Consider the following 25388-nt stretch of genomic DNA (forward strand, 5'->3'; position numbering starts at 1 on the left):
CGGGGCGCGGCCCACGGGCAGGGGCGGGCTGGGGGCGTACGGTCCGCACGGCGTTTCCTTCCGGGGCGCGGCCCGCGCTAGCGCGTTTCGGTTCCGGGCCGGCGCTGCGGGCCCTTCCCACCCCCGGCAGGTGAGGCTGGGCCGGGAGGGGCGGGCGGAGCCGCTCGGGGCCCCGGAGCGGCGGGGGCGCGGCCGCCGCCCCGCGGGAGCCAGGCCGGGAGGGGCGGGGGCTGGGGGAGGCCGGTCCCGCCCGCCCCGCGCAGCCCCGGTGCGCGGCCGCGGCTGTCACGGTGAGGAGGAGCCGCGGGCCCCGCCTGGGGAGGGTCGGGAGCGCCGGGGCCGGGACAGCGGGCTCCGGGAGCCTGGTGCTGAGGGAGGGCGGCGGACGGGCCGGGAGCCACCGCCGCCTGTCCCAGCTCAGAGTTGTGTTTGGGCTCGGAGTTGTCGGAGTCCCGTTGGAACGTGCAGGCGGCCCAAGGGGTTTGTTGGGAAGGAATCGTTACCGGTGAGCGTGGGGAGGCTCTGGCACAGAGAAGCTGTGGCTGCCCCTGGATCCCTGGCAGTGCCCAAGGCCAGATTGGATGGGGCTTGGAGCACCCTGGGACAGTGGGAGGTGTCCCTGCTCATGGCAGGGGTGAAACGGGATGAGCTTTAAGTCCCTTCCAACCCAAATCACTCTGGGATTCTAAGTATGCCTCTCTGGGACCAGGGACTGGAGGCATGGAACGGCTGGAGTTTTGTCAGAGGAGGTTTAGTCTGGATGGTTCAGACTAAAGGTTCTTTAAAAGGTTCTTTCCCCAGAGGGTGCTGGCACTGCCCAGGCTCCCCAGGGAATGGGCACAGCCCCAAGGCTGCCAGAGCTCCAGGAGGGTTTGGACAATGCTGTCAGGCACAGGGTGGGATAGTTAAGCTATAGTTAAGGGCCAGGAGTTGGACTCAGTGATCCTTGTGGGTCCCTTCCAGCTCAGGATATTCTCTGAAGTTGCCCAGTCACGGTAAATCTCAACCCAAAAGCTGAGAGTTTTCAGTGCAGCTTCCAGGGTGACATAATCTGCTGGGTGGTCTGTCTGTGTTTCTTTCCTGATGGATCAGGAATTCCACCCACTCCTGGTCACTGCCTCACAGGCTGGAGGGCATTTGCTGAGCTAAGTCTGAGTCTCAGCTGGTGACACTTGAAATGCCATTACAAAGAGCAGTGTCTCAGCGTGTGCCCTGTGCTGACTCAGCTCAGCCTGCACCTAAAGGTGGCTGGAGGTGATGGACTTCCCAGAGCAGGCAGAAATCAGGATGTCATTGCCCTGGGGCTGAGGTGCAGGAGCTCTGAGAGATTCCCTTACTCAGAGGGGCAGAAATCAGCCTCTGACAGAGTAGTTTGAACCAAAAGACAGATTCCGTCTCCCCAGCCTCTGAGGGGATCATAATGTGCAGGTTCCTTGGCACTGGGTGAGCAGGGTTCTGTGGGTTATAAAGAGTAGATGGATTTTCCCTGCCTCTGGAGCAGGAGCTCACAGATAATTTGTTGAGCTCACAGATAATTTGTTGGGGTCTCTGGGGAGCAGCTGCCTTCTCACCACAGCCATACCCAGCCATGCTCGGCAATTAAGGACCGATTATATTTTTTCCCTTCTCTTTCTGTATATCCCAGTCTCAACCTCTGCCTCCCTCTTGCCTTTGTGGGTGCTCGTGGCCTTGGCAGGGGTGTTTCACCCTTGCCTTCCTTGAGAGTGTACTCTGAGGCCTATTGCTTTAGGAACAGCTGTTTGGGAAAGATGGTGAGCTAATCCTGCTGCTAGATCCTCCAGCAGAACCAAGAATGACAAAGCGTGATGTTCACATCTGCTCTTGGGAGAACCCAATTCCTCTGCACTTCATTTTTTCTCTCTTTTTACCTCCTAAAGGGGAAGGGGGCAACAAGTTTTCTTCTTACTACATCAGAAGAAAAAAAGAAGGCAGCACCCCCATTTCCTTCCCACTGCATGTAACTCACAGCACTCCAGGTAAGATGTTGGGTTTTCTATTTCCCCTTGTTCTGTGCAGTTGGTGTTCTACTCCCAGTGCTGTGTTGGCACAGAGCTGTGCACTGTGGTTTCTGATTTTTGTGGGATTTGTTGCTTTCTCCGAAAGACAGGGAAGGGCATGGAGCTGTGGGGGTGAGTCCAGAGGAGACACCAAGATGATCAGACAGATGGAGAAGCTCTGCTGTGAGGGAAGGCTGAGAGAATTGGGGTAGTTCAGCCGGGAGAAGAGAAGCTTCAGGGTGACCTAACTGTGGCCTCCAGTGCCTGAAGGAGCCAAAAGGAAAGACAGAGAGAGACTCAGGACAAGGGATGGAGGGATAGGATGAGGGAGAGTAGGTTTAGATTGGATATTGGGAATTAATTGTTCCCTGTGAGGGTGGTGAGGCCCTGTCACAGGGTGCCCAGAGGAGCTGTGGCTGCCCCTGGATTCCTGGCAGTGTCCAAGGCCAGCTTGGATGGGGCTTGGAGCACCCTGGGATAGTGGAAGGTGTCCCTGCCCATGGCAGGGGGTGGGATGGGATGAGCTTTAGGGTCCCTTCCATCCCAAACCATTCTGCCATTCTGTGATAGGGAAGGAAAGAAGAAGCCCTACGACCTGGCACTGTTCAGCTGCACCTTGTGAAGCTTTGTGCACTCTGGTCTGACTTCCCCAGGGACACTCAGCCATCCTGCCACTCAGAAATCCTTTGGCACAGCTCCACAAGATTGACATGCTGTCCTGCAGCTTCGTGTTTAGTCACTGGGTTTGCCAAGTTTGCACCGAGCCTGCTTGGGCATATGGACATGTGCTATGCTGCAATGTTCATCAGTTCCAAATAAAAAGTCCTCCAAAGGCAGACATGCTCTTCATGTGCCAATCCCTTTGATTTGGAGATTCCTCAGAGTGGGCACTGTGAGCCTTGGTATTCCCAGCCTGCTTGAAATGGTTTTGTCGTCGGCAGGACTCTGCTCAATCCACACTTCAGATGCTCTCCAGCTTGGGAGCTGCTTATGCCATGAGTGGACTTAAACAAGCTTATTTACTTTCTTTTTTTTTTTTTTTCTTCAATGAGTTTCAATTCATTCCAGCTTTTGACCATATATGGTCAGGGCTTCTTTTCCAACTTTGCCAGAATGAAATGTGATGATGTGGTGGTGCATCCCCAGTCCCCTCCCCGGCCCTGCTCTGAGATCTCCTGATAAGCCTTGGTGGCCTCAGCTGAGTGGTGAAGGGTCCCCTGACTGCACCAGCTGGGCAGTGAGGTGCTCCCTGAGCCTGCCAGGAGCACTTGTAGAGGTGGGAACAACGAGGAACACCCCAGCCCAGGTGGGAAACAAGGGATGAACCATGTGCAGCCTGGGTGAAGCATTTACCTGGATTGCAGCCCAAGCAGAGCAGCACCATTGTGAATTGTAGCCCAAGTGGAACAGTCCCACTATTGCTCTACTTGGGAAAGAGTCCAGGAGTTACTGACCTAGGGTAGGGCCAGGATGGGGACTTAGTGATGACCACTGTGAAGTCTCTTGGGACCCTACAAAAGTGATCCCGAGTGAGGCCCTCTGAGCTCTCCTGGGACACGGCTTTGTTTTTCACTCTCCTGTTATATATTTCCTGGCATGTGTCAGAAGTGCCACATATGATAGATATCTCAGGTTAACAAGATGCTTAGGATGCCTTGAGGTCAGATGTGTGCTGGCCAACTTTTCAAAAGTCTCAGAAGGATTTAGGTCCCAGTGTCTCCTTCCTGGTTCCTATTTTACAAAGGAGCTTTCCCTATTACTTTCTCTTTTCAAGATGCTTAGGAGGTACAAGTGGTGAGAATTTTAATCCATTATGCAATCAGGTGGCTATTTTTAATACCTGTGCCATTTTTAATGTTCTTTTCACATGCAGATGTGCTTTTATTGAGGCTGGCAGAACAAAGTGTTTTGCAGGCTAAAGCTGCAGGGAATGTGGGCCTGTTGGGGACTGGTTTAGCAGAACTCTTGTGCAGGGGGATGCATAGCACGGAGAGATCAGAGAGCTTTTGGGATGCTTTTTTAAGCAATCTCAAACACACTCATTCATAACAGAGCTGCTGCCAGGTGTGTGGCAGTTCAGTGAGTGAGGAAGGTCTCTAAAAACTCCAGTGTTTCAAACTGTGTGGAAGCAGGTGAAAAAAGTTTTAATTTCAAATGATTGGTTCTGCTAATGACGGGATCTTTTCCCCCTTTTCCAGTAGAGTGGTGCACCTGCAGCTGGGACAGCCATGGAGAAGAGTGGGAACATTCAGCTGGAGATTCCCAACTTCAGTAACTCTGTCCTGAGCCACCTGAACCAGCTGCGCATGCAGGGCCGGCTGTGTGACATCGTGGTCAACGTGCAGGGCCAGGCTTTCCGTGCGCACAAGGTGGTGCTGGCCGCCAGCTCCCCCTACTTCCGCGACCACATGTCCCTGAACGAGATGAGCACCGTGTCCATCTCCGTCATCAAGAACCCTTCCGTGTTCGAGCAGCTCCTCTCCTTCTGCTACACAGGCAGGATATGTCTGCAGCTGGCTGACATCATCAGCTACCTGACAGCTGCCAGCTTCTTGCAGATGCAGCACATCATAGACAAATGCACGCAGATACTCGAGGGGATTCATTTCAAAATTAACGTGGCCGAGGTGGAAGCGGAGTTGAGCCAGAGCAGGACGAAGCATCAGGAGAGGCCGCCCGAGTCTCACCGGGCGACGCCGACTCTGAACCGTCCCCTGAGCCCCCGCCACAACACCCCCAAGGGGAGCCGCCTGGGCCAGGTCAGCACCGTGCTGGACATTCGGGAGCTGAGCCCGCCCGAGGAGTCCACCAGCCCCCAGATCATCGAGCAGAGCTCCGATGTGGAAGGCAGGGAGCCCATCCTGCGCATCAACAGGGCGGGACAGTGGTACGTGGAGACGGGCATGGGAGAGCGCGGGGCGCAGAACGACGAGGAGGTGCGCGTGCTGGGAGGAGTGCGCATAAAGACAGAGAACCTGGAGGAGTGGCTGGGGACAGAGCACCAGCCCTCGGGAGAGGATGGCAGCAGCGCCGAGGAGGTCACGGCCATGGTGATCGACACCACGGGCCACGGATCCCTGGGCCAGGAGGCTTTTGCCTTAGGCTCCTCTGGAGCCAAAGTGGTCAGGCCCACCAGCAGTGAGATCGACAGGTGGGTGCTCTTAAACTTCGTTATTCACCTTGGCTGTAACAGGAGGTTATGCAAGATTCTGACCTGGCTGGGTCAGTTGCTTTGGAACATTTCCTCTTTCTATTTCCTTTGGCCATCTTAAACATAAGAGTGAAAGGGTTTTTACCAGCTGTTAGGAAGTGTGTCCAGTTTGGGCAATAGTATTTTGGCTGGGTAGTGATCAGACAAGGATCTCCAGGTACAGGGTCTAGTTTGGGAAATTACTTATTAGCTCTTAGAGGTTGGGATCTCTACCTCTCAGTGTCTCAGCTGAGGTGATATTTTTCTTAAAAGAAGATGTTTAGTTCAGCCTCAGCACTCAGATTAATGAGGTCATATACAGTATGTGTTACATATCTCCATTACACTGGTGTCTTCTGACCCAGAGATCTGGGCATGGTTCTGGCTGAGAAACAAGCCAGACACCAGCTGTAGGTCAAGGTCTTCGCAGTGGGCCCTGGGTTTACATCTTGAGGCAGTTGAAATGGGGAACCCAGTGGCCTCCACTGTTGTTTTGATTTATATGAGAGAGCCGAAAGCCTTTGTTGAAAATGAGTGTTGAAATCCGCTGTGTTTGGATTCTCCATCCATCTGCTTCCCCTCCACTCCAGTATTTGCTTTCTTCCCCTAGGCTCAGGCCAGAGAATGGATTTGATAAAGGGCAGGTCTGTTTTATTTGGGGGGGTTGTAATTCTAGGGTTTCCCTTCACATCTGCCTCTCTTCTAGCTCAAGTCCATGGGGAAACAGCTACCTGGAAGCAGTGGATATTCTGTCACTTTTGCTTAATAAATCAATCAGTGGGAATAATCTTGGAGAGTGATGCTTTCCTACTTCCTTAGCCCTTTTCCTTGGATCAGCTAGTCTCTAGCATCTCTTTTTGCACTGCAGTCTGTATGCACTGTTTCCCACCTCTAGTCCATCACACCCCTTGTGTTTCACACTGGCAATGGAGGAGGAGGGTGCTGGAGAAGAGATGTCCTCTGAGAAATGATTTCTGTCCTGCTGTACAGTTCCTGAGTCACCAGGCCCATATTGATTTATTCATGATAGCAGTCCCTCTCTGTTGCTGAACTGGAAGCCAAATGACTCAGTTTTATTTCTCAGATGTTTAGACTGAAACCATAGACCAGTATGATTTGTTTTTTTCCTTTATATTTGCACTGTTCCACTTCCAGTGTGTTAGCTGATGAGGCTGAAGAGATGCTGTACAGGTGCCTCTATTGCTCAGCCATTGCTCTAAACACTGTAGTGCCCTGATGCCCATTAAAAATCCCATTTCCACTCTCCCCACCCACAGATTTAGCCCTTCTGGCAGCATGGTTGCTGTGACTGAGCGGTACAGATCGAAAAGCGAGTCTCCGGGGCGGATGGATGAGCCTAAGCAGCCCAGTTCCCAGGTAGGCACATCAAGGTGTTTGCAAGTAAACGTTGGCTTGAAGGTGAAGGGGACTTTGTGGTGATGAAGTTATCATATTTTTTATTTGCAAGCAATAATGTCTGTGATACAAGGCCTTTTGCTTTGGCAAAGGATCTACCTGCTCACAGGAGAATATGTGCTGGGCAAGTACGATTTAAAATGGATTCTGGCTGTTGTTTGGGATTTTGGCCAGATACTTAGAAAACACAAGGAGTTTCTCTTGTTGTTTGAGGGCATAAATATCCACCCTTATTCTGGGCAGGCCACCAACTCCTGAGGAGAAACCCCATTTGCCTGCAGAGCTGGATCTGCCCTCAAACACTGGCAGCAAACGCCTGAGCAGAGGGAGGAGGTGTGGCTTGGCTTCTGGGAAAGACGGGTGACAACAGCTGAATCTTTCTATGCCGGTACCAAGACCATTCCCAAAAGCCCTCCAGGCACTACACCAATAAACCTTTTGGGGTGGAGTGCCAAAGAGCTGTGCAGTTTTAGAGAGGTCTCTATCTGTTCTCCACAGCAGACTTTGCAACATAAAGGAGCTCTGAATTCTCTGCTTTCTTGGGCACAGTTTTGGGGTAGGAGGGAGAGATGCACAGAAATGGGAGGGCAGTGGGCTGAAGTGCAGCAAAGTGGGACATGGCAGTAATGCCTGTGCCTTATCATTTTGGTCTAATTTAGTTGCACCCAGTTAGTGTCACAATGCCATTGTAGTGCAAGCATGCCAGCCAGCACAGTGCAGAAAGACTCTTGTGGGCCTGACAGGTAGGGAATGTGTCAGTGTGTAAGCTAAGGACTTGGCTGGAGGTGGGTAAGGAGATACTAGGCTGCTTTGTTCTTGAGTAAGAGCAAGTGAAGCAAGGGGGCTAAAATTGTGATTGCTGTCTGCTGGCTTTGTTAGATACTTCCATAAAATGACAGATACCTTTTTGTTCCTATTTTGCAAAGCTTTGTTTCTGTCCTCAGAAGATGTTGCAAAAATTTCAGGTCATACCAACCCTCTGGGGTAAATGTGACATATTAAGCAATTTTAGCTCTGCCTACAGAAAAAGTGCTCTTATTTCTCCATAGTGAGACAGCCTCAAACATGAAACCTTAGTCTTTACACACCATGGGGAAGTATCATCACCTTCCACTCTCCTGGCATTGCGATATCCATACTAAAATAGCCTGGCAGTGATCCCTGCCCAATGGCAGTGGTAGAGTGGAAAGGAAGAACCAGAGCTTTGTGTGTCTCCTTTATGCCTGTACAGCTGGATTCTGCAGCACCTGGCACAGTACACTGCTGCTCATGCCTGTAGAGCCCTGGCTTGCAGAGATGCTCTCCTACTGGTTGCTTCTCCACATTTGGCACCACTGGGAAGCAGCACTGGGGGAGTAAACAGTGCATCTCCAGCACAGAAGCATTCTGGAGTCTGTGTGTTTCTGCTCAATCTGAACACAATGGCCAGAAGTGTCTGTCCTGAGACCAGGCCTGTGGTTCAGGTTGCTCTTGGCTGTTTGTCTGTGTGACTTCAGGAAATACAGAGGAGTCTTTGCTCTGCAAGCTGGGTCAGGCACATCCTTGCCTGAGATGCCACGGGGCTGGGATGGATTACACAGCCAGGCAGGCAAATATCACTCACTGTAAAATGAACTCTAAGTGACATCTGAATAAATACCTGTGTAAAATGACACCTGAAGACTTTCAGATATGATTTGTGGTTTGCTCCTCCTTTGTTTTACTGTGAGCTCATCAATTGGCTTCTTTTTTTTTTGACTTTTAGTAAGGAAAACAGAAGGTGATACACCCAAGTGTTTAATTAAACAGGCACAAATTTTTTAAAAAGTAACAAGTATTGACATGTGGTCCACAACTGAATTTGTGGCCGAGTGCCCTTGTGTTAAGGGCTGCCTTTTCTTCCCCAGATCCAGGGAATGGCTTGGCAGAAGGGGCCTTTGCAGCGGTGGTTTCTAATTGATTGCTCGTTTGTCTTCAGCCCCGAGGCCCCAGTTAAGCACTTAAGTGTGTGCTTGAGGTTACAGACATTAGTGCTGCTGATTTTGAGGTTTGGCACATGCTTTACTGGCTGGACCTGGGCCCGATCTTCTCTGCAACTCGTTTTAGGCTGCTTGTTATTTAAATCTCTGCCGTTTCCTTGGCAGGGAGAGGAATCAGCCATGCTGGGAGTGAGCGGTTACGTGGAGTATCTGCGGGAGCAGGAGGTTTCCGAGCGCTGGTTCCGGTACAACCCACGGCTCACGTGCATTTACTGCGCCAAATCCTTCAACCAGAAGGGCAGCCTGGACCGGCACATGCGGCTCCACATGGGCATCACCCCTTTCGTGTGCCGCATGTGCGGGAAGAAGTACACCCGCAAGGATCAGCTGGAGTATCACATCCGCAAGCACACGGGCAACAAGCCCTTCCACTGCCACGTGTGCGGCAAAAGCTTCCCTTTCCAGGCCATCCTCAACCAGCACTTTCGCAAGAACCACCCCGGCTGTCTGCCCCTGGAGGGGCCCCACAGCATCTCCCCCGAGACCACCGTCACGTCCCGGGGGCAGGCAGAGGAGGAATCTCCTCCGCAGGAGGAGGCTGTGGCCGTGGGGGAGACGGCCCAGGGCTCTGTGTCCACCACCGGGCCGGATTGAGGTGCCAGGAGAAAGGACAGTCTTCCCATTCCTGGCCCTAAAGAGTCAGCACCGACCCGGCAGGCTGGTACTGTAATTAGTGCAATGCCACCACCGAACAGAAAGAAGCTCCCAAGATGTTGCCAAAATAGAAAAATCTCTCTCTTTCTCTCTCTTCCTCTCACACACCCACACACACACCCATAGAGTGTTAAATGTTTTTCTCCCTTATTCCTCCTCCTCTCGGAGAAAAACAGAACAACTGTGTCAATCAACTTCTTATTCAGGGATCGACAGGATTTTAAAATTTTTTTACTGTTCTGTAGTGATCTGGGACAAGCAGTCATTTGTATTTCTGGACAGCGCTGTGGCCCAGCAGGGCGTCCCGCCGGCGGTGCCGGGTTCAGCCACAGAGCCATATCCATGCTCCCGCTCGAGGGGAGAGCAGGGGCAAGGGGCTGTTGCCTTTCTCCCTTCCCCAGGTAGTTGCCACAGCAGAGAAAACAAAAATACTGTCCTGGTGGAACCTGCCTTGCCCGAGTGTATTTATCCCTGTCTTATTTTGGTGTGTCTCTTTACCTTTTTATTTAAACTGTTATTTTAGGGCTTTGGGCTTGCCCGTTCCAGGCATGCAGCCCTGGTGCCCCTTGTTAAAGTGGACACAGCTACAAAGTGGTATTCCAGAGATCAGCAAAATGTGAAGGAAGTACTTCAGCTACTGAGAGTGGAATTTAGCAGCTGTGAGGTTTGCATGACACTCTGATGCATTGGGAGAAGGGTTGGAGGGGTTTTCCAGAGGAGGTTGTCCTCTGCTGGTGCTGATCTGGAGAGCTCAGAGCACTCTGAGATCCCGTGTGGAGCGCTGCCATGCTTCAGGTGGTGCCAAGGATCGGGAAGAGATTTTCTGGAGTTGCTGAATTGCAGAGTTAGGGGCTGGCTACCAAAGTCCTCTTTCACCCCTGCTCCCCCCTCGACACACACTTGATCTTTTAGAACAGCAATACGGGATATGGGAATACTGCAATGCTGTTGTCACAGCCGAGCAATCGCAGGTGGTTGCTTTTAAACCTGTTTCTACAAACTAGTTTGATAACTTTTTTATCAATGAAACACAAAAAGAAAAGAGAACCTTACTCTATTTCCTTATAACAGTTCAGGAGACTTAAAAGTGAACAGTTCCTAGAGCAATCACAACTCTGTCCCCTTGCATGGACTTAACATTTTTGTATTCTGAGTAGCTCTGATGTTTAGAGCAAGTTTAGTAAACCTGGAGAGACATGCCTGCGTGTGTATTGTAGGTGTTTGCACGAGCTTACATGGTTCATAACCAGAAAAGCATGGGACAGGCAGATAAGTGCAAATATCCTGACATCTTTTTAAAAAAAAATATGCAATATTTTAAGAGTTTTCTCTAGTTCTGATGCCAAGTTGTTCATGATGAAGGGGGGCAATGGACGACAGGTTGTGCGTATCAGGTTTGGTGAAGGAGTTCTCTTGAGGATGTATAATGTGTACATGAGGAGGAAGGGTGAAGTTCTGAAACTTAAGGTGATGGGAGGAACAAGGAGACATTGAAAAAGAAATTCACTTCCTCTTGCTTCAGTGAGAAAGCTGGATGAGAGATTAGAGCTGGGATATAGCAGGCAGGAGACTGACCAAGTGACAATAAAGCTTGGCCTGCTGTCTGACTGCAGTTTTGGGCACATGGAAACATCTCCAGCCCTTGCTTTCCCTATCTGCAAATTGGTACTTGGGATCATTTTCCTGCCCCTTTGGAGGCAATAATTTGGAGAAGGGTGATGTATTCTTGCCTTGATTTATAGATTTTTTTATGTGTGAGGAGTCTCACTGTTCCTCCCATCTCTCTCTCAAAAAGAGATGTGGCTCTAATGCGTTTTTGTGTGTGGGAAGGGGCTCGGTGCCAGCATCACGTGTAACAGGGATGTGATCCTACAAGAGGAACCTTTGCAGGTGTTCTGAGCTGGGTACCTGCAAAGTACCATTTCATTGACCATTTCAAACAGGAAAACTGATATTTCACCTCCGTTTTCCTTCTGTGCCTTCTTCCTCCTCTCCTGTCAAGGGCATCCATCACACAGGGAGTGATTTGGCCACTCCAACAACCAGCTCCGTCAGGTTTCCTGGCAAAGGTCAAACATCACGGTACCAAAACACTGAGGTTGCCAGAGAGAAGTGGCAGAGGATGAGGTGAGAGGGTGGCCAAGGTAGGTTTTGTTGCAATCAAGGTGCAGGGAGGAGTGGAGATGTGCTGCTTTAGTCATAGCTTTTGAAGTTACCAAAAATGAAAAAAAAAAAGTTAAAAACTTTGAAATCCTATCCTGTTCACACTAGAGAGCATAAAAAGTTACTTTTAGTTGCTTAAAAGATTTTTAAGTGTTTTAAAATAGAAATTTTAAAAGAATACTACCAAACTATAAAAACATAAAATTATTTATATACATATATTATATAAAATATAGTGGGAAAGTTTCCCTGCTAAGCTTGCTGTGAAGAGAAGGGTGAAGGTGCAGTAACTGCTACACAAGCAACATTTCTCTGAGACAGATGGCAACCATAGTGAGGAAGGGCTGACATAAAATGGTGAATGCCTTTGTTCCCATGGCATAACTGTGAGTTTCTTGAGCAGGTTTTTATTTTACTGTATCAATACTGTGAAAGGAGAAGCATCCAAACAGTACAGGATGCCAACAGCGTGTCCTGTTTGCTGATTCACTACTTCAAGTGGCCTGGTGAAAACCATGAAATTAATCCTTCATACCTTACTAGGCTGAAAACAAAGCTTGTGAAAGGTTTTTCTTTTTTCCTCCTTTATGTTTGCTTTTCTTTTTGAGTTTTTGTTGTTTTGTTTTGTTTTGTGCAGAGGTTGCCACTGTATAAATGATCATTTCTGATTGCATGCAAAAGAGCCAATATTCTTGCCCAGGCCTCGCTGAGGTGAAGTTTATAGCTTGTAGCTAGAGTCAGTATAAGGTATGGTAGTGGGAATCATTTTGATATTATTTCTGTACATTTAATGGAAGTGTATGTATGTGTGGGAATCATGGTGTCTAATATTTCTTGAACAGTGCTGAAACCAGTTCAGGCCCATCTGCACTAGACAGTGGAACCAGTTCTGAAGGAATTGTTATTGAACGTTTCTTTCAAGGGTCGACTTCCTGAGTGCAGATGAGACCAAGGTTCGAGAAAAAAGGGGTTGGAGGTGCTGTATGGTATGGAGAAACCTCATGTGAATTTTCTGGCAGTGTTGTAGCTACTTTAGAGGTGCTTTCCCTAACAGAATGATACTGTGTCCTGTTGCCTCTGCGTTGGTGTGGCTCTTTACAGTTGCACCAAAGCTGTGGAGAATCAGATGCCAACTTTCCAAGTGTGAATGCTTCTGTGATGGGCTGAGGCACAGCTTTGCATTCCCACATCTAGCTGCATCTTGTTCTGCCAAAACTGTGATTTCAACTGTGATTTAAGGAGGATGTGAAGAGACCTATTGTGTTTTAATACCTCTGTATGTTACATTTTTGTCTGCTTTAGAGTTAGCGCTTACTAACCCATTTGTTTTCTTGCCTCAGGCAACAGGGAGAACACACTCTGGTTTTACAGTTTGCTTTCTTGGAGGTGGACATATTTCTTAGTTCTTTGCTGCCAAAGAACTCACCTCCCAAATGTGAAGAGTTGTGGTTATCTCCTTAAGCCTGCAGCAAGCCCTGGTGCCACGTGTCAGCCAAGTGACATGATGGTTGCCACGGCTGTTCCCTGCTGCTGCCAGGTTACCTGTGAATAGCTGTGAAAATAGCAAGAATTGTGTTAATACTGTGTTGCTGCTTTGGAGAAAAGCTAAACCTTTTTGTCTCAGGAGGATGACTGATGTGATGCTGGGAAAAGGAGAAGGCCAAAATGCAATGAGAGGATGTGAGAACAAATTGTGCTTTGTATTTCCAGCAGCTGGAGAGGGATGAATGAGAGGCTTTGTGGAATGTGAATCTGTTGCAGGAGGCTGAGGACATGCTTAGAGCTAGCTTAGTAAGATGCAGGGATAGCCTGGTGAGAGCCAGAGCAGCCAGTGCAAATGGGCAGTCCCTCCTCGTCCTCTCAGCATTATCCACTATCAGGTTCAGTCCTTGGACATTCGTACATCTTCTCTACAATGTTCTCAAGCTGTGAGCTGTATAATTTAATTTTAGTTTGGGTGCTGGGAAGAGCAGAAAGCATGTTGTGTCTTTGCTGCTGTTTTAAACGCAGAGAGGTCGGCAGGGACTGACCCCGTTCCCATCTGACAGCTCTACAGAGCTGGAACAGCACTGGAACAGGCTGAAAAGCATCATGGGGCTGGCTCAGCACACAGGGCACAGAGCCAGCATTTCAGCCCTCTGTGAGCTCAAGGTTGAAGTACATGGACAGGACAGCCCTCCCTGCTTGTCCTGCTCTCATTTTGTGACAGCTCTGTGGCTGCATTTCCATCCCACACCTCTGCAATAGGAATGTCACTAAACTGTGGGATGCCCATTTCAGGAAGTGATTCCAAGCAGTTTGGTTTTGGAGTAGAGTCCTTGCTACTTTTGGGTGATTCCTAACAAGGATCCCAAGGATGAGCCCTAACAAGGCCTTTGCAAGAGCAGAGTTGTAGCTTTTATTTGCTGCTGACTTAATCTCTCCTGCAGAATCCAACATACAAATAGGAAGACAGCTGCAAAGGTGCAGCTGATTAAACTGATTTGGGTGCAAGGTGGCCTGGGAGGTAGATAGGATCATGCATCTTGAAAACCAACAGAAACCAGCCCTTAAAATTATTTAAACTTTACCAAACTCTCCTCTTTGATCCATGACATGCCTGCCAATATGGCCGTGTCAGCATCCTAACGTTTCTGCAATTAGTGACATTAAATGCTGTTCAGGCTCTGCTGGAAATATTTTGGAGATGGGAAAAGTCCCTGCTCATGGCAAGATGGTTGGACTAGATGACCTCTAAAGGTCCCTTCCAATCCATACTATTCCATCGGTCAAGAAGCTGTAATTCAAGGAGACTTTTTGCCAGGGTCTGGGCTCTGAGTTTTCCCTGGGAGCTGAGTCTGTGGCCAGGACTGCAGTTGGAAAGCCTGGGATCCACTGCCATAGCAAAATAATTGTGGTGAGCATTACTCCTGTCACAAGGTGAGAGCCATGCACAGAGTGTTGATATCTGCAGTTAAAGGGCCTAAATAGGAGCTCAGAATCCTTATTTTAATCACTGTCATTCAAACGATATTTCAATATAAAATACATATGTACCTGTGTATGTATATGTGTATATAGATATATATTTGTAACCAAATAGAATTTAAAACTATGCAAACAATACTGGCTGCTTCGTGAAACTAAAGTCTACCAGAACATTTTGGAATAGAGTAGATTTGGAGTAGACTTGCTGTGGAGTTTTGTTTGTTAGTTTGGTTGGTTTTGTTTTATAATCAGTAAAATGCAGCACACCAAAGTTTTGCTGCAGTTAAGTCTTATTAGAAATGTAGGTTATTCCTAACCTGAAACCCACTCAAGTGGGTTATGAAATTATCTGAAGAGTGCTACCATCTCTAAAATATTTCCATCTGCTGAAAGGCTTTGGCTTGGCAAACATAGGAGAACAGAGGCTGGGAATTAGGAGAGATTGGATGTGATGTTTGGGCTGATGGAATCAAGAAAGGACTGGGAGCATTTTCTTTTGGATGTAGGATTGAGTTGGTTTCAAGGCATCTTCTGCTTGGGAAAATGTGCATAGCTGAGATGGGGGCAGTGATCAGAGCATCCCTGAGATGAATTCTGGTTTTGATGGAGGTTTTAGAAAGCTTCCTGCTGAATCTGATGGTACAAGAGTTTAGGCTGCTGGGAGAAATTCCACATGATTTCTGCCATTTCTTTGTGTCGGATCTGATCTTTGCTTTTAGGATTAACTGCAATGTGTCTCTAACTTTCAGTGAGCTTTGGCTTTTTATTCCTGGAACTGTAGACAATTCAGGTTTCCCATAACATTATCCTCATCCCAACTGTGAACAAGTTACTACTGCTTCTTATAATTTATTGTCTTTCTGTTCCTGAATGTCTGTGTGATCCAGCTGGTCACCAGCACCACCTTCCAGTGCTTCATTAGCTTTTATGCACAGGGAATTGTTGCAATGGATAAGTTGACCATGCTAGTTGGAAGAGTAGAAGCTTTTGGAGAATGACTTTGCTTCCTCTAGCTGTCATTAGGGAGTGCACACACACATACCTGTATATACATATATAGAAACAAATATAATGTGTTTCAATATAAACTCATTTAGCATTATTCTTATTTAATTTATATTTTAATCTAGTTGTAAACCAAAGTATTACAGCTTGTGAAATGATGTCTCTCTGAAATAGGAGGAATCTTTTTTTAGGTGGGAATTCTGAAAGGTCTTTGGTGACAAAAACATGGATAGGAGCAAGACTTAAGAACTTGTGCTGCTGGGGAGTTGCAGCCTTGAAAGGATTTGAAACTTGCTTAGTAAAGTTGGATAGTGGGGCCTTCTGAAGGTGTTCTTCATGGTCCTTAACAGTTTTGTTGTAAAACAAGGACGTTCTGGCAAAGCTAGAAATAAAAGGGGAGAAAGCAGAAAATCAGACTGTGACCTGGCACAGCCAGGAGCTGGGGAGGAAGCCACAAAACCAGCCAATGATGTATTTAGTGTGTAATTTAAAGTTTTAGGAAATGAGCCATTGCTATTTAGTGGTGTCTAGAAGTGGTTGGGGGTTTGTTAATAACTTCTGTAAAGGCATGTGTTCTGCTGTCACCAATGGGAAGAAACAATGGGTTCAAAGATAAGATCTTGCTGGTTTTTCTGTGCCAGGGACTAATCACCTTGAGGAATTAGCAAGTGCTAAGAACAAATTCACCTCTGCTATGTCCCACAGGCCTGGCAGTGGCTCTGCTTCCTCTAGGGAGGAGGAAGAGAGCTGAAACAAGGAGAGAGCTAATCTGCTTTCAGCCCTGGCTGGTGCTGGTGGCCCTGGAACCACACAGGAGAATGGGTAGAGAGGTGGAACAGCAGAACAGCATCACTGGAGAGGTAGTGCATGTATCTGGCATGCCATGGATGCTGTGGGCAGGGAAATGCTGGGTGTAGAACCTGCACAGGGGCAGGAGCATGCAGGAAATGCTGCGGCCTTGTGAGACAGGTGTCCAAAGATGCCTATCCTGGCACAGCTGAGCAGCACCAGTGTTTTCCTTGCTGAAGCTGTGAATAGTAAGAAGGAAAAGGGGTCAGTCCCCTGTGAGGGCAAGATTTGCTGTGAGCATTTCAAAAATGCCATTGGAAGGAACTGAAGGGTGGGAAGTGAAGAGTGGAAGGGGCAGTACTAGACTTCCAAGTGCCATTTTCTGAGTTTTCGAGCAAGTGTTGAAGACTGAAGTTTGTTTTTGTTTCAGTGCTTTCTCCTTTACCTATATAACTTTTCCTATTTAAACTCCACAGCTCAGGGAAGGGTGCAGAGAAGATGGAGCCAGACCCTTCCTGGAGGCACACGGTGGAAGGAGGAGCAGCAGTAGGCAGCAGTTTATACCAGGGAAAATCAGGTTAGGTATGATAAGACATTATCTCACCATGAGTACAGTCAAACAGCATTGGAACAGGTATTCCAGAGAGGTTGGGAAGTCTGCACCATGGGAGAGTGCAGCCTCCAAGTTCCTGTTTCCATTAGACTGTGCCAAGCTGTATTTTTGTTACCTTTTTTTTTTTAGTTTTATCATATAAAATTGGCAGCTTTATTGGCCTTCCTAGTTTGTATCAGTTAAGCTTTTGAAACATGTTCAGGTATTTTTAAATACTGCTGTGTAAGTTCCTTGTTTAATCTGACATATTCTGATTTATTATTTTACTGCAGTTACCTAAGGCAGTACTTAAAAATCAGTGCATTAATTTTTTTGCAGACTTTTAGCTTAGTTTTTGATAATGTACCTAACACCCTTCCCCTCAGATCTATGGTGAAATGGCTGCATTATTTTTATACTGCAGTGAGACTTATTTATTTAAACCTGCCCATTATCTTTGCAGACAGACCCAATATCATTGGCTATGAAACTGTGAAACTAATGAGAAATGAAAAATTAAGTTGGATTGTTTCATTTACTGCTGGACAAAAAGTACAGAAAGTGGCAGTATCAAAAGATTAAATACAGTTTAAATTAGTTACTCAAATAACAGAATGGTTTGGGTTGGAAGGGACCTTAAAGCTCATCTTATTCCAACCCCCCTGCCATGGGCAGGGATGTCTTTTGCTACAACTCCAATAGGAGTTACTGAGCTTGGGGCAGGGGGAGGAGTCACAAAGCTAGTCTGAGAGAAACAAATTTTAACTTGGTGATGCCAATTAATTGGTTCCCCATTTGGTCAAGTTTTAAAAGCTGTTTCTTGAGGTTTCCCTGGCTCTGCTCATTCATCTACATACCTTGGGCATTGGTTTGATATGGGGGTTTGTGCCTCCAAGAGTGTTTTCTGAGAGTTTACATGTCTAAGGAACCTCTCTGAATTACTGTGAAGCTTTCCTTGAACCCTTCCTTGCCTGTGCATTGGTAACTGAACACAGCTCTTGCCTGCAAGAGGCCAGTGGGAGGAGGGTGGCAGCACTGGGTGACACTAACAAATGGACAGTGCAATTCTCAGGCTGACAGATTGGATTTTGGGAAGGGGCATGAAGCCCCAGCCCCACTGTGGCTGTCCCCAAGCCCCACTGTGGGCTGTCCCCAGCTCCAGGATGTTCTTTCAGTCAATGTTTGTTTGCAGGGGCTGTTTACAGGGCAGCCTGGATCTCCACCAGAGGTGCAGAGAAGGAGGGTGTCGGTGGCATGCAGGCACTTTTCTGAAGTTTTAGAAGATTTCCTAAGCCAAGGTTGTGCTGTTGGGGGAAGCAGCCCAGGTGGGATTGAAAGTAGAATTTTGTCATACCCTTTGCTTAAAACTAATTCCTTGGGCTTTCCTCTCTAAGGCACTGGCCTGGGCAGAAAGCTGACACCAGGCAGCTTCCAGGGCTGTGCTGTCACAGGGCAAGTGCCAGTAAGGAGCATTGGGAAGGGAGAAAGGAGTGGTGTTGTTCAGTGTGTTGGTGGGTAACATGGCTGACATTTAGGACAGGCAAGAGCAAAACAGACTTTTTTGAGTAAGGTCTTTTAGAGGCTGAATGAGGAGGAGAATAACATGCAGCTGTGTGTTCTTGCTGTAACATATTCCTCACCTCATGCCCCACACTTGCAGGGAGAATTAGCCAAGGATGAGAAGATGGATCAGATGCTAATTCATGGAAATGGAAGCAAGGTATTCAAAACACTGCTTTAGTCTGAAAAAGGAAGGGAATGAATGCAGTTTTCCCAAGCCTCTAGTGTGTGAACACTAGCTGAAGCTCCTAAGAGCTATGTCCCCATTGTCCCCAGAGCTCCCCTCATTTCCCTGGTGTCACCCCACCTTTCTTGCACAACACTGTGAATATGATATCTGTAGCTCTTTTTAAAACTTTGGATTTTTCCATTAAAACTGCTCAGAGCAGGAAATGCTGTCCTACTGCAGGAGCAGACAGGATGTGACCCCCAAACAGAGTACGGATAGTTGGGTAGTGGGAGAGAGAATTTTAAGAGTTAACAAGGGAAGTGGCTTTGTATAGCAATTTGCTAATCAAATTTCATCTTGTAACAAACTTAACTGACAATCAATTTCTAAAATACAAAAGCCTCTTAGAGGAAATAGTCAAGTATATCTTCACCAGAAAGATTTAACTGGGATAACTTAATAAAGAGCACAGGATTTTTTTTTCCTTTTTTTTTTTTTTTAATTTTTTTTTTCTTTTAAGCAATCACTCCAGAAATGGAGTTGCATTAAGCAGCAGTGATTCACAGGACAGTAACTACCTCTCTCTCTTGGAGTGCTGAGGTTACCACACTACACACTCTAGCAGCAAAGCTTTCACTTTAAAGAGATTTGTTTTCCTTACCTCTGTGTTTCAGAAATGCAAGTCTGCTTTGTAAAGTGACTCTAATGAAAATGGCATCTGGCAGGAGCAACGGGAGTCCCTTGGGGTCCACAGTCCTTCTTGGTCTCCAGTTCTATACTGTGACCCTTTGCAGATTGGCCATGGAGCTGTGACAGTTCAGGAGGACTTTGTCACCTCCCATGTGCTGCGTGACAGTGAACTGTCCTCTGGGCCAGAGCTGTGAGACCACATTCCTGCACTGGGAAATCAGTTAATGGTGGCAAAGGTAAAGGAGAATCCATCTCCCTCCTGCCTCCAAGGCAGCAGGCAGCATTTAAAAAAAAAAAAAAAAAAAAAAAGCAATAAGATAAAACACAAACACTTTTATATGTTGTTCATTAGTCAGCAGATCTGACTCTGCAAATTTATATATATATATATATATACATACAGAGAGCAAATCTCTCATGTGAAAAGGTGCCATTTTTTTTCTAAACAGTCCCTTTCCAAACTAGAACAGCACTTTAAATAGGTTCCTCTTTAAAAAAAAATTAAAAAATATAAAAAAAAGAAAAAGCAAACCCTTTTCTGCCGCAATGCACTTTAACTCGTCAGAGGATACAGCTGTGGCTGGCTGGGGACACAGCTGTACAGGCAGGCAGCTCCTGGGCAGGCACAGCTCGGGGGGAGCAATGCTGCCAGAGCCTGGCCATGGCAGCTCTACCTCCAGCAGCCCCCCGGGCCCACAGGAGCAGCCCCGCCGTGCCCAGGCACCCGTGGGGCTGCTGGCTGCCAGGAGACTTTGGAATCTTGCAAGACAAACCCACCCTTGCCTGGCAAGAAGATGTAAAGCCCGTTTTTTAACAGGTCAGAAGTTGCACCCAGTTAGAACCCAGCTGGCAGCCCAGGGCTGAGCTGAGCAGCAAAGCCAGGAGAAAGCTGTTACTGGGATTGTGGGCTTTTTCCATAACGTGAATATGGAGCCCTCGTCAGTTCTGTTTGGTTTTTTTTTCTTTTTTAATCCAAGTTTGTGTGTCCCACATTGATTCTGCTCTGAGCTGGTTTGCAGAGTAACCATTTGTAACAGAAATTGTGCTGTCACCTTCAACTAGTGAGCTATAAATCAAAACTTTTTAGGACAGGTGTCCTAACACTCAAGACTTACTTTCACAGTTAAGAAATTTCCTGCTGTACTAATTATTCTTTTTTTATTATTTTATTTTATTTTCAATTGCAGTCCTTATTTCAATTTTAAAAAGTCAGTGTTCAGACTAGTCTGGAGTAGGCTGAAGAGTAAGCCTGCTGTAACTTGTGGATATCAGACTGTTCTTCAGTGATTTTTCCAAGCTGTTTCCAAACTGGCCCTCCATGACTGCTTCCCTTTTCCTCTTCCAGCAGGCGCTGGCAAACAAAAGTTCCATGGCCATTGTGTCCAGGGACAGCCAGCACTGCTGGAAGGGGTGGGCAGGGGTGGCAGGGGAACCAGAGTTGGGAAAGGGGGAAATAAAAGCAAGGTAGAGGGGACTGTACAATTGCATTGAAAGCAGTTTAGCAAAAAGCGCTCTCGTTGGACAGCTTTAAGAACAATGTGAATGAGAACTTAGCAACTTGGGTAAGAATCTTGGAAAATTCTATAAATGTATACTTGAAATTCTGTTTGTATTAAAAAAAATGCATTTTCTTCTTTCTTTTAACACTGTGTAAAAGAACATTATGCATGTGAGTGGTTTGAGAATTAAATGGTTTAATACTCAGATCCTTGTCTGTGTCTTACAGCTGAATGGTCCTTACCCAACGTGGATTTTCTGTCTGGTCCTGCACACTCTCCTAAGCTGAGCAGCTTGAGAGAGGTTGCACAGTGCCAGGTTGCTGTTCCTGGCAACTCAGATAGCTTCTGTCCTTTTTGGCTGAGTTTTGTCTCACCTCCTCAGCAGGCTGAACCCTTTCCAGTTTCCCCAGGAGGAACGAGCCTTGTGCTCTTGCTGCAGGCCAAGTTTTGGATGTTTTCCCAGCTGCCTGTGGCAGGGGAAGCATTTTGGTTCAGTGCCATGCTAGGGAGGCCCAGGCACTGCCTCAGCCCTCCTCTTTCCCCAGCGTCCATCTCCACAGCCTGGAGCTCAGCTGAAAAAGGCAGCGGTTACAGGAGGTTGTGTGTCTGTCAGTGATGTTTACAGGCAGAAGATGGGATCCAGCAAGAAAAGCCTCCCAGAGGAGGGTAGGGAGAGGGAGAGCTGCTTTCTGAACTCTGATTTTCAAAATGCTTTCCCTTTTCTCCCAGGGTGCCAGCCCATCACAGCTTCTTTCCAAGGTACTGCCCCAGGGGAGCATGCACCTAAAGGAGCCCCTGAAGGACACCTCTCAGATGTGTAGGGTTTGCCATGGCACATGGGACAATGGAGGAGATGGCTCTCCATGTCCCAGTCACACACTACTTGCACAGATGCTCAAACAATCCTACTAGGAACAGGAAAGAGTCAAACCCCTGATAGCTTCCAAAACTAGAGAGCCAGTGACCAAAGATCTGACATACCAGCTCTGTCCATGTTAACTCCCTCACTGCTTGGCTGCTCTAGCAGTTCCTGCCAAGAGAAGCCTTTACAAAGGGGGATATTTTGCTGGTCCTACAAAATCCAGAGTAAAGGGCCCACTGTCTGCACACACCACTTCCATCACCTCCTGAGGACAGGACCTGTGCTTTCACTGTTTGGTTTGAAACAGCTGCCTGAAATGGAGACATCTGCATCTTCAGGACAGCCCTGCCAAAGGTCCTACAGCAATACAGCCACTCTGAGAAGACAAGAGGTCTGATCACATGTGGCCTGGCAGCAGGCCAGGACACCTCAGCTCCTGGACTAAACCTGCAGATGAAATAGTTTATTTTTATCAAAGCTACAGGTACTGGTTACCTTACCTGGGTACTGTCGTGGTTCGTGGGCACTGCTGCTACAGTAACTGTTAGATGAAATCTTAGCATTAAAAAAGAGTTTCAAAGCCTTGGCTATGCAAGGCTGTCACTAGTGACTCCCAGCACTTGGGCACACAGGACACACCAGAGCTGCTGGCAAGCAGGGCACAGCTTTTGGCAGCTCTTCCACCCACATGGAGCTGCAGAAGGGTGTTCCAGCCCAGCCAGCACAAGCCTTATGGCTGCTGCTGTTCCACTCATCTTTCCAGTGTGGAGCCCCATTTGTTGGAAAAGAGGAATTTAAATAAGTCTAGGAAGTGGCTCAGTGTTACATACAGATCTATAGGTTTTAATGAACCAAGTGATCAGAGTTACAGAGGGTTGGGCACAGGAAGGACAGCAATGCTGGACTTGGGTGCCACAAAAATACCAGGACCAGATGAAATTCAGCTTTCCTTGCCACAAAGGACAGGACAGTGAGGTGACCTATGAGCCCCCTCACTGACATGGCAGGGAGGAGCAGGGACAGCCCAGCTGGATGCAGTCCCTCCCTGCAGCTGGCACCAAACAGCAAGACCAAGCACCCCAGGAGCAGCCCACACTTAGTGGCAATACCCCACCTCCCTTTCCTGAGGCAGAGGAGGGAGAAGTGAGGCCCTACCAGCCCCTTTAGGAGCAGGGATCAGCTATCCTGCCCATGAAGATGATGGTGTTGAGCGCAGCTTCCCGGATGAAAAGCAGGAAGGGCCTGTTGGCATTGAAGATTTTTCTGTTCAGAGGGAAGGAACGGCCAGAGATGGTGACAGCTGTAGCAGCTGAGGCCTCGCTGCCTTCTTCATTCACCTGCCAGCCAAGAGACAAGATGGGATTAAAATACAGGCATTATGCTTCATGGAGAGGGCTCACCCTCCTCCTCCTCCGCAGAACACAGGCCAGCCTCCCTCCAAAGCCCCAGACTGCTGAGAACTGAACACTGTAGGTTCAGAACTATTTTTTCCCCTTTAATATTTGTTTTTAAAAAGCAAAACACGCTGGCACCAAACAAGGCTCACCTCAAGGAAGGCTTTGTGGAAAGCCTCAGACACGTACAGGTCTGTGCGGCCCTCTGCAATGATACCTGAAATACAAAAATATACAAAGGTGAAACTCAGTTTAGAGACAGCTCAAGAAAGAACACATTCCCATCCTCCATGGCCTGGGATCAGGCAGAAGGCATGGCTGCCCTAAAATAAAAACATCCTCCTCCACATGCAACTGGCTGCTAAGCTGTCATGTCTTCACTGCAGAGCATGGCTGAGTGTCCATAGTGGGACTTGACCAGAGAGTCCATCACTGCAGCAACACAGAAATGCTTTCATGTGCTCGTTCCTCGTGTGCTGCTGCACCTACTGCCCTGCCTAGGGAGGAATGGCTGCCCCTCACCTCTACCCTGCACTGCCTTATCTCCACATCTCACCTGGGAGTCTGGCATTTTCCGGACTGAAGAGATCTTCCAGTCCCATTTTCCTCAGCTTCTCCTTGAGGCTGAAGCTGTCCTCGATGCGGAAGCGAGGCAGGTAGACAAAGAGAGACATCTCCTTCATGGAATCAATCCAGCCCTGCAGCCTCTCTGAGGTCAGCTCTCGCTCCACCTCCTCCAGTGGCGTCCCAGCACTGGGCAGGACCAGCAGCATCGTGATGTCATCCCCTTTGTAAGGCAGCTCCAGCACCTGGACCTTGTCCTGGGCAATGAATGCATAGTGGAATTTGGACTCCTGGTACATAGTTGGGACTTGGCAGGTCTCACCATTGGCTTTATGAAATACATCCAGTTTTGTGTTTGGAGCTGGGAACTGCGATTTCCAGTGCCCCTAAAAAGGAGAGGGGGAAAACAAACATGAGCAGCATGTCTCCTCCAAGCAAGTGTGCTGCTCTCCAGTTTTGTTAGTTTTTCTTACCTTAAAATAAATGGTGTTGACCAGGACCAAGACAGTGAGATCATCAATACCACTTTCTGGGATTACTTCTGTAATGCGCTTCTCTGTCTTGTTAGCCACCCACTCATTAATGATCTGCCTGGAAAGTTCTGGCTTCTCCTAGGGGAAGAGATCCAAAAAAAGGTTAAGCCAGGGGTTTTAAACCCCTCTTTGTACCCCTTCTGCAGGAGACAGGCTCACAAGGGTATGTGCTGGGGGAGGACAGTAAGCTTAGGTGTGATGAGTGGAACATGGCTGTGATTAGGGCGAGCTGAAGTGAGGGGAGCTGCATCCCAGATTCCCAGTTGCTTTCACTGGTGTCCCACACACCCAGAGCAGAGCACTTCACTTTTCCTGGGCAAAATACAGGGATGGACTGGGGGTGGAGGGTGGAACCAAACAAAAAAAGCAAAATCCTGAGTAGTTCAAACTCACTTTGAAGTTCAAGGGCCAGAGTTTTGCTCCATAAACAATTTCACTGATGTTCTGGTAAGTCTCATTGAAGACCAAAGATTTCTCCCCAAAGAGACGGTTGGCTGACACCAGCTCTGAGGATTTGTTTGCTTTCTTGTACAGGCGGCAGTTCAGCTTGGCAAAGAAGAAATGGATCTGATCTGATGTCTTCTCTGAGATGGTGTCAAATCGAAAGACCTGGACAAGCCAAACAGCAACAAGGAATCCATTAGGAGGCTCTTGTGCTCTGGGCCCCAGAGGAAATGGTGGTGCAGCCTTTGCCTCAACAGCAACAAATCTGCAGGCCCTCAGAGCTTCACCCTCCGTGTGTAGGACCCCAAACGTTTGGAAAAATCAACACATCACCAGCCCAAGACCTTTAAGTGCTGGTAAAATTAACACAGTGTTCATAACCCCTTACCACAGCCCAGAGATGAGCATTGCAGCTCTTGGGTCCTATCAGGTCATGGGAGGACTCACATGTGCTAAACCCTCCTGTGAAAATGCTAAAGGCTGCACTTTCCCAGGAGGAATTCTCATGGCCTGTTGAGTACTTCTGGTACATCTTATCTATTTTTACAGGGAATGGGAATATGTAGCAATCATTCTGAGGGTAGATTTTTGCAGCACAGGGAATTTTTTTATCTGTTCCCAGCTGCCAGCTGGAAGGACAATTATGATTTTTCTACTGCTATCCAACCTCACGGCTTTAAGGCACAGAAACTCCCACAGCCCATTGCTCTTTATGAATCTCTTTTGGCACTGTTTCCTGTAAGGCATTCCTGGTGTTCCCAGCCATTTCATAGGGAAAAGGGGGGTTAGGACTGCTGGTGTGGGTGGCTCAATGGAGAAGGTTCCCCTTTCAGTGGGAAGGGCTGCCCAGAGGGGAATGCA

The 25388-nt window shown here is 47.9% G+C and overlaps 2 protein-coding genes across 5 annotated transcripts in view; one reads left to right on the plus strand and one right to left on the minus strand.

Annotated features, from left to right (window-relative positions):
- The first annotated feature begins 50 nt into the window (after positions 1 to 50).
- On the plus strand, positions 51 to 20935 carry ZBTB37 (zinc finger and BTB domain containing 37). 3 transcript variants are annotated; one of them, XM_063165501.1, is made up of 5 exons: positions 51 to 130; positions 1899 to 1997; positions 4217 to 5169; positions 6486 to 6585; positions 8748 to 20935. In XM_063165501.1, exons 3-5 carry the CDS (start codon positions 4247 to 4249, stop codon positions 9234 to 9236), a joined length of 1512 nt encoding a protein of 503 aa, XP_063021571.1. In that variant the 5' UTR covers positions 51 to 130; positions 1899 to 1997; positions 4217 to 4246; the 3' UTR covers positions 9237 to 20935. The 3 variants fall into 3 exon arrangements, with proteins under 3 accessions (XP_063021571.1, XP_063021574.1, XP_063021572.1); XM_063165504.1 differs by having other exon boundaries at positions 4220 to 5169; XM_063165502.1 differs by lacking the exon at positions 51 to 130 and having other exon boundaries at positions 398 to 1997.
- A 1484-nt stretch (positions 20936 to 22419) lies between these two features.
- Positions 22420 to 25388, minus strand: part of RC3H1 (ring finger and CCCH-type domains 1) — a 73653-nt gene continuing 70684 nt past the window's right edge. For both annotated transcript variants that reach the window (XM_063165500.1, XM_063165499.1), the window contains 5 exons: positions 24477 to 24692; positions 24024 to 24161; positions 23543 to 23936; positions 23139 to 23203; positions 22420 to 22929 (listed from right to left, as the gene is read on the minus strand). In XM_063165500.1, the coding sequence (XP_063021570.1) occupies positions 22756 to 22929; positions 23139 to 23203; positions 23543 to 23936; positions 24024 to 24161; positions 24477 to 24692 (987 nt within the window). In that variant the 3' untranslated portion in view covers positions 22420 to 22755. The remainder of the gene's footprint in view (positions 22930 to 23138; positions 23204 to 23542; positions 23937 to 24023; positions 24162 to 24476; positions 24693 to 25388) is intronic.

This window comes from Melospiza melodia, chromosome 11 (genome assembly GCF_035770615.1).
Source record: "Melospiza melodia melodia isolate bMelMel2 chromosome 11, bMelMel2.pri, whole genome shotgun sequence".
NCBI lineage: Eukaryota > Metazoa > Chordata > Aves > Passeriformes > Passerellidae > Melospiza > Melospiza melodia.

What these genes read in the sequence shown, in the direction of transcription:
- ZBTB37 (XM_063165501.1), top strand. Translation starts at nt 4,247, where the DNA reads ATGGAGAAGAGTGGGAACATTCAGCTGGAGATTCCCAACTTCAGTAAC. An exon ending in ACCAGCAGTGAGATCGACAG is followed by an intron (nt 5,170 to 6,485) that starts GTGGGTGCTCTT and finishes CCCCACCCACAG; the next exon opens with ATTTAGCCCTTCTGGCAGCA. An exon ending in CTAAGCAGCCCAGTTCCCAG is followed by an intron (nt 6,586 to 8,747) that starts GTAGGCACATCA and finishes TTTCCTTGGCAG; the next exon opens with GGAGAGGAATCAGCCATGCT.